The sequence below is a fragment of the Daphnia carinata genome, chromosome 10 (genome assembly GCF_022539665.2).
Source record: "Daphnia carinata strain CSIRO-1 chromosome 10, CSIRO_AGI_Dcar_HiC_V3, whole genome shotgun sequence".
Classification (NCBI taxonomy): Eukaryota; Metazoa; Arthropoda; class Branchiopoda; order Diplostraca; family Daphniidae; genus Daphnia; species Daphnia carinata.
Window position 1 is genome coordinate 6,572,281 of NC_081340.1, and position 14,657 is coordinate 6,586,937.

General features: G+C 41.5%; 2 protein-coding genes across 3 annotated transcripts in view; one reads left to right on the plus strand and one right to left on the minus strand.

Annotated features, from left to right (window-relative positions):
- LOC130701376 (large ribosomal subunit protein eL28-like) overlaps window positions 1-8,434 on the minus strand; it is a 53,272-nt gene extending 44,838 nt beyond the window's left edge. Inside the window, exon 1 of one of the 2 annotated variants that reach the window (XM_059497390.1) lies at window positions 8,429-8,434. The gene's annotated coding sequence lies outside the window, so the exon portion shown is untranslated. Of the gene's footprint in view, window positions 1-486; window positions 493-8,428 lie in introns of those variants that run through there. The other variant, XM_057523333.2, reaches the window with a different exon arrangement.
- Window positions 1-14,657, plus strand: part of LOC130701540 (dual specificity calcium/calmodulin-dependent 3',5'-cyclic nucleotide phosphodiesterase 1-like) — a 28,275-nt gene that overhangs the window by 7,229 nt on the left and 6,389 nt on the right. The window contains exons 3-5 of the mRNA XM_057523521.2: window positions 11,962-12,039; window positions 12,108-12,312; window positions 13,056-13,172. Of these exons, the coding sequence (XP_057379504.1) occupies window positions 11,962-12,039; window positions 12,108-12,312; window positions 13,056-13,172 (400 nt within the window). The remainder of the gene's footprint in view (window positions 1-11,961; window positions 12,040-12,107; window positions 12,313-13,055; window positions 13,173-14,657) is intronic.

Genomic DNA, 14,657 nt, shown 5'->3' on the forward strand with positions numbered 1-14,657 from the left:
CCATTTTTTTCCCCGAAAATTTTAAAAGATTATTATAATTTATTGTTATTAGCCCATTTTTGAAACTAATCTGAAGAAACCATATTGTATTTGGCACAATGGCGTCGTCATTTAAAGCGCTTCTCTCCCCCCAGAGGGAGACCCAACTTCCTGCAAGCAACTGTACATTTTGGTAGAAAGAAAGGGACAAAAAAAAAAAAAGGGAAAGACTTGTCTAACTATCATTGGTTTTCTCTCTTTCAATATCTCGGTTGGGCTCCTGTTGCTTGGCAACATGATTGAAGTTACGCGTGAGTCTTGCGTGTGTGCGCACCATATCGCCGTTGCAAGTCTCTTCCTCTGTTTCGCTATTCGTTCGCGGCTTCTATTTTTTATCATTAATATATTTTTTTTTTTCTTCTCCTTCTTCAAAGAAGTCCTTTTTCTTTACGTTACTTACCTCATTTGTTATCGGGAAAAACAGGAGGGGGAGGCAGGGGAAAAAAAAACTTCGGAGCAAGAAGTATGTGTATAGGAGTACAATCTAGTGTACTTGTGTGTGTGACTCCTGACGAAAAAGAGGCCGTTGCAATGCCAATCGCAATTCCGCCGAGACACAAGATCTCTTTTCCTTTAGTACTTTGATGACATATGACACATTGATTTCCAATATAAAAAAAAAGGGCCGCCCACTCTGTATATCGTAGTTTACACCAGTGTAGGAGGTGGAGTCAGTACTTAACTACTTTAGTGGTAGCACTCTCGTCGTCTTTCACTTTGAACCTCCTATAGCAAAGTAGAAATGAATCGACAGATGGAAACACCTGTGCGAATTCGTTTTTTTTTTTCTTTTTAAATGCTTTTATTATTATTTCTTTTTCCCTTCTTTTTTTTTTTGGGGGGGGGGGGGGGCTGTAATCGGATCGATGGCTCTCGGTATACATCCCAGAGCGGTTCCTCTATCTGTTTCTTTGTTTATGTGCTTGTATAATAAAGTAGGCGCTCTCTCTCGTTCTTCTTTCTCTTCTCTCTCCCCTTTGAAGAGTATGGAGAAGTATAGATCTTTATTGGATTTGCCCGGATTGTTTTCTTTCTCTCCGGCCACCGTTTGTTGCTTTTGGAATGTTTTTCCCGAAGGGGGATTTCTCATTTCACCAAAGTCTTTCTTGTTTTCTTTTAACCTTGTCTGCGTCCTTTGTTGATGCTGGTGAGTAATGACTGATGCTTGTATTCATTAGTTTTTTTTTATTTTCTCGGGAGTTTAAAAAAACGTTATGGATTAGTGGAAGCGTTAACTCGCGGAGGTAAAAAAGGGGGGGGGGGGGTAGCCCGTAAGTTGATGTCGAGGTGCGAGCATCTTTTACTACATGTAGTGTTTAGTTTACCTAAAAGATGGCGTATGACGGCGCATTTCCCGCTGATTATTTGAAAACCAACTATTCCGCTCAATGATTCGTGGAGGACCATGAACTGCGGCTCGTTGTAGATCTAGCGATCGTTCGCCCTCGGATCGTTTATTGCGTGCCACAAAGAAGTTGATGACGTCAAGAGTGCCGTTTAATAATCTGACGATGTCGTATCTTCTTTGCTGAAACTTTCTTTTAAACCCACTTTTCTGAAGTAGATTCATTTTCTTCATTTTTTTTTTAAAGCATGAAACTCACGCAAGTTAATTTGAATTTAAAGCAAATTGAGGCCCCCCTCCCCAATTTCACCGGTTGGAAATGTAAAGGATTCGTAAATTTTTTAAATATTTTCTTATTTGCGAAATCGCACCGATGAAGAACAAGGTCCGTGTCGGAAGTACTTTGATCATTTTCTTTTGTTTCGGATCTATCAATGTATTTTGCTTCCTCTGTTTTGATTATACTTGTAACATACACAAATAATGTGCGTGCCTGATTACGCCGTTCTCTTTTTAAACGCCCCATCCCTTTGTAAGAGTGAAATTACAGGCAAACTTTGAACACTGGCTGCACTTATCCCGAAAGAAAACTGAACGAGATAGCTTGTTAGCGCGTAAACAGCACGTGGAATTGTCTCATTAACGTTCTAATTGCTTTCCAGCGTCCTATTGGAGCGGGATTTATCTTTTGCCCGATGCTCCTTGCGTCAAAACGGGACGACACTTTCTCAGAGTGCGATGCAATTTTTGCAATTCCTTCCAGTCACAACGTACGATAAAAAATTTGTGGATCTTTTTCTCTTTTGCGAATGTCTTTCTGCATCTCTTTTTTTTTTTTGTTTATCATGTTTTCTTTTTTCCGCCCTTTGATTTATTGTAACTTCATACTTGAACTCAATCACGTCGTAAACCTTATGCGTTTAGAATGTCGAAAAGATGCCAAAGATGAGAGAAGTTTTGTCTTGCGTTCACCTCGCGTTGGGAGTCGCTAAGTCGCATCTCTTTGTCGCTTCGCCTTTGTCGATGATGAGCTTTTCGTTTCATCCCTCGCAAATCCCCCTTTTTTTTTTGGGTGGGGGGGGGAGGGTCCATCTATCCATGTTTCTTTTTTCTTCTTCATCCTCATAATATTAGTTGAAAGCTGATTATCAACGGAGAATGTTTTCCTTCTCTGTTTTCTCATTTTTTTTTCCCCCTCTTTTTTGTGTGTCGTGTTTTCTACGGCTCACTGGACACGCACGAAAACGCAACGTTGCGCGTCGGTCATGCAAGAAAAAGTGCAAATGAAAATAAGAGAGAAAAACGAAATCGATGAGCTCTTTAGCCGAATGAGATTGATTTCTCTTTTTTTTTTTTTTTTTTGTCTTGATAACCACACTGTTGCTACATCGATTCTATCCAGTTAAAAGATTTACATCTCCTTTTTTTTTTTTTTAAAGCAAACCTTTTCCCAAAAAGAAATTTACAAAGTTCTCATATTTTATTTCTTAGAATTCGTAGCTTATAGTTCGGTCCCTCTACCACCGTCGTGCGTCATACGATTGTCTACACAGATGCTACGAATACGTGAAAGGCAGTATTTTTTTCTTTCCTATTTTCACCTAACGAACGGATGAAAATAGGAAGCAAATATCCAGCCAGTTGCTACGTGATTTCTTTATTTTGGCCACACACACACTACGCTGGAATACTTTCAATCTATCATCGTGGCGCGCCATTTTTCCCAATTCGAACATTTAAATCCCCCCCCCCCCCCCCCAAAAAAAAAAAAAAAAAAAAATAGTGTTTACCGAGATTCGAGACAAGCGTGAATGACGGAAATCACGTTCAAAATGTGCATGAAGCTTTTCGGTGATGTGACGGCGCCATAACTTTTTCTTTTCGTCAACTGAGACGTTCGTTGGTGGGCTCGGAATTGACGTTTCTCTTCTTTTTTTTTTTTTTGTGGAGAGAGAATACTATACTATTAGAGATCTTGGGGGCCCATACTACTATTACGCGAACAGCACGCTCAGTTGATTCGACGCTGGATGCGAACGGAAGTTTGACGCTACCTTCAGGAAGTCGTTGCCCATCTTTGCTCTATTTCCGTTCGTTTTTCATCCACCCCCTTTTTTTTTTTTTTTATTTGCGGCCTATGTGTTCTCTTTATTTCTTTAGAATCGTCCCCATTTGAGTGCAGCTATTGTCCGTATACGGGGAAAAAAAAAATCGATTGCGATGATGACATTTCGATTTTCCACGACATGGCCAAGGGTGTCGTTCAGTAAATAAAAAGATAGAAATCAGCAACTGCTTGAAAATTGGTCGACTAGACACAAGTGGCTGTACGAGTGCCGTAGGTAAACACGAGGAACTTCCACCAAATGCGTTTCTTTTTTGTTTCTCCAGCCCTTTTCTTTTTTTTTTTTTTTTTTAAACGAGCTAAATCGATCGAACGATGGATGATGCGGACTAGGAATGAAAACAAAGAAGTTCTCGGTAGATTAGAGTGGGAACTTACAAAGATGTCTGCGTTCTCTTTGGCTCGCGTTTGAGTAGCCTATGCAGACAAGATTGGCGAAAGAGAGAGAGAGAGAGATATCTAGAAGTGGTAAATCACTTATTTACATAGCCGCTACACGCATCAGCCGGGCTGCATTGCTGCTGCGCTTTTTAGCTTTTCATTGTCATCATTTCGATGTCGTCTATAGTCGCTTTTTTCATTTCCGCTGTTTTGCTCCTTTTTCGTTATAGATTTCTTTTTCCTTTCCATTTTTTATCGATGCATTTGTTAGATTTTTTTTTTTTTTTTTTTTTTTTTGGGTGGGAAAATTCTCTTTTTATGTTGAAGAAAAAAAATTCTGTAGAATAGCTAAGAAATGTTTTTCCCCTCTTTTTCCGGGTGTTTGTTCCGCGTGAATTCGGATGCATCGCCCGGCGTGATGGAGTACTTCTTTTTGCACACGCCGTGCCATGATTCCTTCACTGAATTTGACAATGTAATATTTAAAAAAAAAAAAAAAATACTGCAGCCAGCAGTCGTATCGATTGAACTATGGCAGTCACACACTCCCTCTCTCTCAAACAAAATTGACCATTAATGGGGGGTTGATCACAGAAACAGGAATAATTTATTTTTTTTTTTTTTTTGTTAAAGAAGAGCGCTTCATTGCGTCCAAGTTTGTTTAATCAGAGTGTTCGTCTTGAATCACAAATAGTTCTTTTTACGATTACTGTTGTAGAGACCAACCCCTCAAGAAAGAAGGGCACGACTGGCTACATTAGTTGACGATCCGTGTGGAACTAATGAGATAATGGATTATCTTGTTTCGGTTAGCGTTTCTTGTGCACGTAAACTACCTCTATATCTATTCTGTCGGAGAAACTCATCCAGTTCGTAGCGCACCAATCAGTAAAAGAAAAGAAAAGAAAAATAAGTAAAAGAAGATGGAACAGCTGATGGGATGGAGATGGTGTCATGATTAATCACAGTCTTGAGGGTCCGTGAACGGCGGGAGTGTCCGTGCCGTTTTGATTTCTAATTAATCGACGCGAGTAATTGTCGATCAATATCTGCCCGTCACATAATATGTCGCCTTGTGACTAGCCCAATCGCTCGTCATTTAAACGATCAGCCTACGGTTCCGCCCCAAAACTTCAATCAATTTCGTCTTCGGAACTGACAATTATTTTAAACTTAAATCACAAGTCGGATCTTTTATCGCCAATTATATAGTGACACACACACACACACACAGCTGCCACGCATTCATTGATTTATTGGCAGACCACACGCACATAAGCCACATCGAGTGCGTGTGTGTGTCTAGCTCCTATTTTTGGCTCGGGATGCTGGGCGTGGCATCGTAGGCGACACATGCCGTACATACAAGTCTTAACTATTATTATTTTTTTTTTTTTTTTTACATCCGCCTTTCCCTCCGTGATGCGGGCACAGGCAGGTGAGGATGCGACACTGATGGCAGTAGGGTTGGACTAGAGACGGCCGTCAGCGACCCTTGCATCCACCCCACCCCACCTTGTTTTCTTTTCGTTTTGCGCCCTATGCGTTTGTTGCCTACATTTTGACTGCGGGATCGTATATCGGCGCAACGGGCAACACACTCGTAAAGAGTCAGACGAGCAGCGCTTGCCAGCGCATGTGTCGCTGGCCAACTCTAAAGAATTCAGTCGAGCTACGGCTGCTCCAGCGGTCGGTGGTTTTGATTTTTCTTTCATCCCGGCCGTGATTGTTCCGCTCGGGCGATTACACAAACACGGCCATGTGCCGAACCCGTTTGAAATTCCCGCCTGTTTTCATTTCGCTTTGAGCTCGTTCTCCTAGCGGATGAGACTTTCAAACATTTTCGGTTTCATTTTTGCTCTTCTTTGACGTGCGTTCGTCGGCGCTGACAAGAGGAACGGGCAAGTGCATTTTTTTTTTCGCACATTCTTTTGTTGGCATCTTCGCCCTCCCCGCAATGTCTTAATTGGTGGTAAATCTATCTGTGGGGTCGTGTGTGTGTGTGTGTGTGTGTGTGTGTGTGTGTGTGTGTGTGTGTGTGAGAGAGAGAGAGAGAGAGAGAGAGAGAGAGAGAGAGAGAGGAGGGCCATGACGACTATTGTCGTCAAAGAAACGTTACGCAAGTGTCCTAGCGATCCGGCCAGGCTGTCGACAACGACGTCGTCGACGTCTAACTCGTTCCTGACGCCTGCCACCAAGTCTGCAGCGGCAGCGTCGAAATCTTCATCGTCGACGTCTGCTCTTCACCTGGCGCCATTCTCTAAATGCGTCCTCACTCTTGATGGTTACAATTACGTCATCAGTAAGTTAACGCATCATAGGAGTCACGAACTGTTATTGAAATAACGTTTTTTCTTGCGGAGAGGAGGGGCATTTGCTCTTGAAATTTATAGCGTGCACTTGACTCTCATTATTGATCTTCATCCGTTTTTTTTTTTTTTTTTTTTTTTTTTTTTTTTTTTTGAAATGCTCCAATAGATTCTCCCAGGTATTTCAGTCCCGCGAAAAGCTTTTTGAACTTTGGCTTTCTGTTTGTTTTAACCACCGTCGCTCATAATGTTACAGCAGGCTATTGTAATATCTAGCCCCTTATTTTTTTTTTTTTTTGCTCCTCATTACTGAAATTGAATGTGTGTGTGTGTGTGTGTGTGTGTGTGTGTGTGTCCGTATCCGTATCCGTGAGCAAGACAAACACACGGATGCAAGGAACGAGTTTGGAGGGGGAGAAAAAAAAAACCCCCATCGGTCAGGAAAACATACAAAATTCTAGTTGAACTGACGCACTGTAACGTCATCACTTATGTAGAAAGGCAATGGGTTGTCTTCCTCCGTTTTCTTTTTTTAAATTTATATTTATTCATCCATTAAATTGCGGATACAAGGTGCGCATGGGAAAAAAAAGAAAAATCCATGGGGCTTTGTGGCCTCTTTATTTGAGTTTTATCATGGAGCGATAGTGTCCTCGAGTCAATCCTTAGCGGATGGAAGTAGATGCCGGGGGCAGGAGGAAGGAAGCCGTGACAACAAGAACAACATCCGCAACGAGGAAAGGGAAAAAAAAAATAAAGCGCTAATAATGATGAACATACTGTCGCGCATCAAAGCCAAGATAAGCTTCTAAAAATGAAGGGAAATGTCGGCCGTCTTCTTATTTCTTTTGCGGCAAAACATTTTTGTTGACGTTCCGATTTGTTGAAAATGCCTTGTATTTTTTTATTCTTTTCTTCCTCGCTCGCATTTTTTTTGGTAGAGAGCTTCGCATGTTTTGATGGAACCAGGTTTTAATATTGGAAATTAAAATTTTGCGGCGCATGAGAAATGGTTGACTTGGGAATGTTAGTGCGTCTTTAAAAGACTCTGGATAGATGAGGCCGGGGAGGCCGTGGGCGGATGATGGACGTAAACGAGATGGTTTATAAGGGCAACCTGTAAGTAACGACTCTCAATTTACATTCTGACGTCAGTCCAGTATCATGAGGGTTTTTTGAAAAATAGTAGTTTCCTTTCTGACAGCCATTGATACTTGACAATCAATCAAAGAATAACAGAGACATCTTCCGGACATGTTGCAATTAAAACGATCGGAATGATGTCGATGAAATGCGTTGCTTTTTCATTTTCCCTCCAAGTTTGATTTTTTTTTTCTTTTTTTTTTCTTTTTTTTTTAATCCGAAATGACCTCTTGAGAAAACTCCACATTTTTTCCCACTTTCCCGAGAATTCTTTAAACGTTTTCCTAACGTGATTAAAAGATTGTTTTAGTTTAAATACTTCTCGGATTGTTTCAAGAAATCCGAGACCAACTGCTTAAGCGCTCAGAAGATCTGTATCATAGTCCAGTCCGTCAGCCCCCAACTCTTGATAAAGTTCCCGGCCTTTGTGTGTGTATAATACGCACAACTTCCGTCGCATGGTATACTTCTTACCTGGTAAGAGTTACCACACGTGTAACGCCCCTCGTACTTTAGCGTGCGTGTAGCTCTATATATCTACACCTATCTCTTTTTTTTTTTTCCAGCATTTCTTTAGGTATACTGTGTATGTATATACACCCTTACGCGCGTGAATATATATATATATGCCCAGCGCTCAATTTCTTAGTAGTTTGAATAAGAGATCAGGTTAAAGTGCTACCGGAAACTTGCATGTTGTAGTGTCTATAGTGCTTTTCTCGATCCATTCCACAGACGTTCTTCTATTATTATTATTTTTTTTGCGTCCCCGCTCTCTGCTCTAGAGCCTTGAATCTTTCAAAACCGTTAAGACTTGGTCGTTGTTGTTGTGGGAGGATGAAAAAGAATCGGTAGGAAAGAACTTGAGAGATACAACTTTTCTTTTAAAAGAGAGCAACATTGCACAATACTAAAGTCTCTTTTACGTGTGTGTAAAGAGAGAAGGGTTTGTTCAATGATGTGGGAGTCATGTCACCCGAGTTGAGATCAAATAAAGGCCTGGCGGCTTGTGATTGCCGCTGGGATGTTATGCATTACATTGCCAATACAAACGGCAAAAATGTTGCCCATAGTAGGTCATTGAACCTTTGGTCTGCCCGTTTGACACGTCCGTCACGTCCTTTTCTATATTCTGATAGTCATTTTTTTTTTTTTTTGTGCAATATCAGCCGGTCGTGCCTTGCGTGTAAGACTCGAACTTTCGCCTCGGCGCAGTGAATTATAATAACATTTAGAACAAGTTCTCCTTCCGTCACTTTTCTACACGTCGCATTTATTTTTATTTTATTTTTTTTTGCACCGTGAATCGAATTAACACCTTCGGCTATCACATCTTGCTCTCGGGGAAAGTTCGCAATGGAATTACTTGACATTCTGAGGCGCATCAGCGCACGGGATGGACGGAGTTGACGTTAGTTCTTTTTATTTTTCAAATCAACGCAATATACTTGAATTGAGATGAGAGGAAGGACGCACTCTTGATTAGAAGATTCGGATGACGTCCGTGCTGCGTCGTTTCTATTTTTTTTTTTTTTTTATCCGGATGATGCCGGTGATTTCTAGAGTCACGAAACGTGTTACGTGTGCAGTGCGTGCAGCATACTGTCGCCAACGAACCAATCGACTGAAGAGTATGTAACTTTGTTGTCATTTTCCTCTTTCTCTCTTGATCTTCCTTCCGTTTGGTTCGTGTTGTTTTTTGTTTTGTTTAGGTCAAATCGACGTCGTCATAGTCGATTGATCAGACTGCAATCACTTGCCCCCGAATATGCTCGGCAGATTCCACTTGATTTTATTTTTTTTTTTTTTCATGCGCCTCTTGTCTAAATGTTCTTGCGTTACCTCCACTTTAATTAGAAGACAGGCCGATGAAGTCACGCAGCTTGCGTGCTCAACTTTGACTTGTCCCTATTTTAAAAGGAAAATCCATTTCCAGATTTGTGTCTGAATAGACAAGTGAGATTGACGTGTCCCTCGGTGCGTTGAAGAGTAGTAACGTTTCCGCGCATGCTGCTGCTGCTGCTTGCTGCTTCAGCGTTATAATAATTTTGTTTGTTTTTTTCTGCCTACTTTTTCTGCGCAAACATTTTCTATCACGAAGTGAATTGATCCTTAAAAAAAAAAAAAAAAAAGAGGGTGCCTTCCTCTAGTTCGCCTGCGTAGAATGCGGTTTGAAATTTCTATTCACATACGATCATGACAGACATTAAAAAGTCCCACTTTTCTGCCTGCGTGTGTGTTGTCTGATTGTGTGTTTAACGATCGACTTGGTCGCCATTCACAGTCGAAATGAATTCCGCTTTTATCCTCTAGATGATGTAGATAGTCGTTGGTTGTCATGGAGACATGGCTCCCCCAGCGATGGGCTCAACAGCTGCAATATGGCCAACCAAATGTCTTTATTTTCCTTCCTTTTTCTTTTTTTTTTTTTTTTTTTGTTTATCGTTCATCATCGTGTTAGTTTTCATTGCACATCACGTTACAGTGTTGTCGCAGTTATCTGTTGCCATGTCCAATGTGTCAACAATGGGATTCATGGCCATGCGATATGTGACAGACTTTAGATGGGGTGGAACGCGATGTTGTTCAAGAGTCCCGTCGAACGGCAATCATCGTCGTGTGGCTCTTGACTGTAAAATCAGCACGACATCGGGGGAGGTTTTTAGTTACTCCGTTCTCAACGAACTGTCCTCGACGTTGTTTAAGGTCGTGCTCAAAAATCATCTCGTTTTACGTTGGGGCTATCCGTTGGCTCATTATAGTGTCCGATGGTCCGCAAACGTCGAAAAACGAGAAAACCCCTTCTGTTGACGTTCCATTTTCACGTTGTTTTGCTCTCGAAAGTCCTTCCTCTTTTTTTTCGTTATTTTTGGAGTCTCGCTTTTCTTGTTTGCCTTGGTCCAATTTTCGGGTGGTTCTTTTCACCCACCATCTTGGAGAGTCGCAAAGTTTTCGATGTTACCGTGACATCGACACTATTGTTTTTTTTTTTTTTTTTGTTTTTTTTTTTGTTAGCGAAGCCAAAACGAAGAAGGAGAAGCACATTGAGAACGTTACACAAAACATGTGTATTATTATTTATTTTTTCCCTCTCTTTTTTTTTTTTTTTTTTTATTTTTGCATTTCGTACTATGTCGTGTAGCGGAAATTGTCTGCGTTACATTGACAACGCGTTCCTCTAGCAACGATGAACTCGTCCGGGAACCTCATTTGCTCTCGGTTGTAATTCAACATTGAATTTCAATAGCCACTAGCATCGTTGGGTTTACTTTTTTTTTCATATCAAACAATGATTTATTTTTTGTGGGGGAGAGAGGAGAGAGTGAGTAAATGTTAGTGCGTCATAACGCATTGTACGGTTAATGCCGTGATAATTGATGCTGGAAACTCGTTTACGGTGTGTTGACAGTTGCAGATGTGACTTGTCCCGTTCTTGTTACTGCCAGGGCAGAATCCCATTTGGAAAATGAAAATTGGGAGACAAACTTTGAATGTATTCTCTTCTTCTTTCAATTTATTGCTGATGGAACATTCAAATATTTGCTAACTTCGTTCGCCTGTTCTGCCCCCCCCCCCCCCCTCGCGTTTCGTCGTCTGCCAGTATCATCATTATCATTTCTCTTCTTTTCATGGGCCCGCAATGCTGCCCTTGACTGATTTTCATTTCCAGGCAGTTTGATACGTTGCCAATGGCTTTTTATTCTTCTCTATTCCTCTAAGCATCTGCCATTTGCCTCGTACCTATAGATCGAGGCCAAGAACTACATTTTTTTTTTCCTTTCGCTCATATCCTCTCGAAAAAGGGGGGGGGAAAAAAAGAGAGATAAAAAGAGTTGCACAATTTGTACAAGAAAATAAACAGAGTAGCCAGGGATCAATCTGAAAGAGATCTCTGGTGGCTTGCTGTTGCTGTCTGTCTGCGCGTTTCGACGCAATAAAAACAACCACCATCTTCAATCGCGAACGTGCCTTGTCCAGCGAAAAAGAACAAAAACCAAATATGCGCGCATGGGAGAAGATCGTAGGCGTGGAATAAGAAAAATCAACCACGTACCTTGAAATGTAGCGAAAGAGACAAAGGTAACAACGCACGCAGAAAACAGAAGGAAATTGGGCGGCTGGAAAGATCCTGCGCGGACGTACAGTGTCGTTCAACGATTCCCAGTCGCGAGTGTTGGTTGCATATATACGCGTCGCTCTAAACAAAAGAGAACCGGGGGGAAAAAAAAAGTGGGATTTGCTTGTAGTGTATAGGATTCTTTCTTTCCCTTTTTTTTTTTTATTTGTTTATTTCTTTTCTTTCTATTTTTTTTTTTTTTTTTTGAAGTGTAGAAGGACTCCTCCTACTTTGCCCCATTTGTGTAAGCCTTTAGAATTTCAGTGGACTGCGTCTCTTCTTTAGTCTTTGCTACATCCCCCCGCTGCTCGACGCCGGAATGATAAGCCTCTACATAAATAGACGAGCGACGCTCCTTAGCATTTCCATTTTCGATTGAGGCTCTCGTTTTGATTGTGTTCTCTATTCTTGTGTCTTTTATTTTATTTTTTATCGTTTGGCTCCTATTTTTTTTTTTTTTTTTATTTCTTTCATTGCATTGCATTGTTTTTGTTTTCAATAGTGGCCAGTGGTCCGAAAGGTGCCTCCAAAGACGACAGCACTTTCGATTACACACCGACGGCCAATGGAGAATACACAGGTAAGTGCCGCGCTAATTGATTTCAATACGCGCACTAAAATTAAATTGAAAACAAAAACATCGTGCAGGATCGGAAACTCTGACAATCATGCGGCGTTCGAGCAGCAAAAGGAAAAGCCAAAGGTCCGGCACAGGTGCTGGAACTCCCACAGTTAGCGAACTGGACGATTCGGCATTAGAGCGGCACGTTGGTATCATCGAAGATGAACCGCCCATAGAAATGGCGGCTGCAGCTGTGCCATCGTCCGAAGTTTGCGAGAACGCGTCTCTCCGGTAATTTTTCTTATTTTAGTTTTCTTACTTTCATTTGATTTGGAGGAGCTTAAAAATGTGTTTCTTTGCCTTGGCCCCGCTCTTCAGCGCGGGATATTTGAAATCTGGTAGGGCATCCATAATCTACCGCAATGGCACGCCACATTAGACACTGTGTGTGTGTGTGTGTGTGTGCGCGCTGTTGAATTGAAAATAAGCTTTGCCAGCCTCGTATAATCCAACACCAACGTTGGCCTTACTAGAGCGCAACGAAATTTGAATGACTTGTAATGGCATTGGCAGGCAGCCGAGCGTCTTGTAAAATGCTTTTCGGTGTTATAAAGGGACAGTTCGTATAACGCAGTGAAATACAGTAATAGGGGCGACAGAGCACAGCAATGTAGATGGCAAGACCCCTGGAAGAATAAAAAAATAAAATAAATCAAAAATCAAAAATCCTTGGGGGAAAAAAAGGGGCGGAAAGAAAGAGGAAAAAGAAGGATCAATGATGTGACAGCCTTAGGGATGGGTGCGAAGATGGAGCAAAGTCTGCCGCCGCTAGCACGTGAAAAAGACCCGTCAACTTTATGTAGACGTATATATATGTAACAAAATCGTGCTCCGAGGAGCAGGGCGGATGATGGAATCTGATGATATTCTTCTTCCTTTTTTCTTTCTTTTTTGCTGTTCCTTTCAAATTTTTTTTCTGTTCACGTTCCTTATTTTTTATTTATTTATTTATTTTTTTTTTTTTTCCTCTATAGGCTGAAATGCCTATTGCGGTTGCTGGACAAGGGCGAGGTGCGGCCCGAAGTGGTCCAGAAGAATCTGAAATTGGCAATCCAAGTGCTCGACTCTGTCTACGTCGACGAGGCCGGAAGGTGAGCGCCGCTTCTCAATTCCTAAGAGTTTGCTTACAACACCCTAGGCTAAAAACGTCAGCAAGAACAAGGGCCAAAACTGCCCTCGTCTCCCCCGCCCTTCCGCCTCGGCTCTTGCCATATTTGTTCCAGTAGAATAGAACGTTTCTCGTCTTTCCAAACACGATGCCAATCATTTCGTTCATGTATGCGCTTAATCGTTGTTGCAATAGCGAGCTATTATGCCCTCAGGCTTTTTTCTTCTTTCTCTCCTACCTCCGCCTTCAAACCGAATCGATTCAAACTTCTACGCAATCAAAATCCGCGCCGTGGTTTTTTTTTTTTTCGCGTAACCCTCAAGTTCCCAAAAATAAGGGACACAACGGTGAAGGGAATGGGATAGAGCGCACTACTGTAGTTCGCTTCTATATGTATGCATAATAGGCCAATCAACCGTTTTTCTTTTCGTGAGGATGTAAACGGGGAAAAGAAATGGTTAGCGTAATAGCATTTGAACTCGCTGGGAAGACAATTGGGGTTGCGGGGTGAACGTTGTGGGGGGGGGGGGGCTGTGTGTGTTCCATAGTAGAAGCGCATCCGAAATCTTATGTTTTCCTGCAAGTTTGTTACCTGTAATCACGCGAGCAAACGGTAAGCTTAAAAAAAAAAAAAAAAAAAAAAAAAAGACGGAGGGGAGGGAGAAATCGATGACGTGCGTCAAGCGCAATTTGGGAATCCTTGGCCACTGCGTAGACGATGTTGAGGGGGGGGGGGAGAATCTTAATCGCGAGTCAAACCGAATTACGTTCGAAAATGAAGCAAGTGTCAAATAATGGGCAGGGAGCGATGATGAATCAGCAATTAGAAAATTGATTTGTTAGTTCCGCGTGCCGCCCGAAGGCGCATTGTAATTAAATAAATAAAATAACTGTGAATAGTTGGAATGGTAAGCGAACTAATGAAGAACTCTGCGATATTAGAGCCATAGATTTAGATTGAAAAAAAAAGAAAGGGGGGGAGGGAAGAAAGAGATGAGAGAGAAAACGGATGAACCAGCCGACGAGGTCAGAATGTGAGCAGACACGAAGCTGCGCAATTGGCGAGTCTCGAAAAAAAAAAAAAAAAAAAAAAAAAAAAAAGAAGTCGGCCAATCTCTATCTTTCTCATCTTCTTTTATTTTTACCTCTCGGGCTGCGCTGACTTTGACAAACAGCTCACTCTGCCCTCGCCATCAATCGAATCAATTAGGATGTCAAATGATCCGCATTGCCCCTTGCCGTCCGGCCTATATCGAAGGCCGTACTGGAGTGGACATAAAAGAAAGGGAACATGGAGAGTTCAATGTTTCATTGAAAAACATTGTTTCTGTTTTTCTTTCAATTTCCGAAACAAAAACAAAAGCAGCTCTGCTTTTTCTTTTTTAAAATTATTCATCGATGTCTGTTTGTTATGGTATGATTCTTGATTGTTTTCGTGCGCGTTTCTTTTTTTTTTCACCGTGTACAT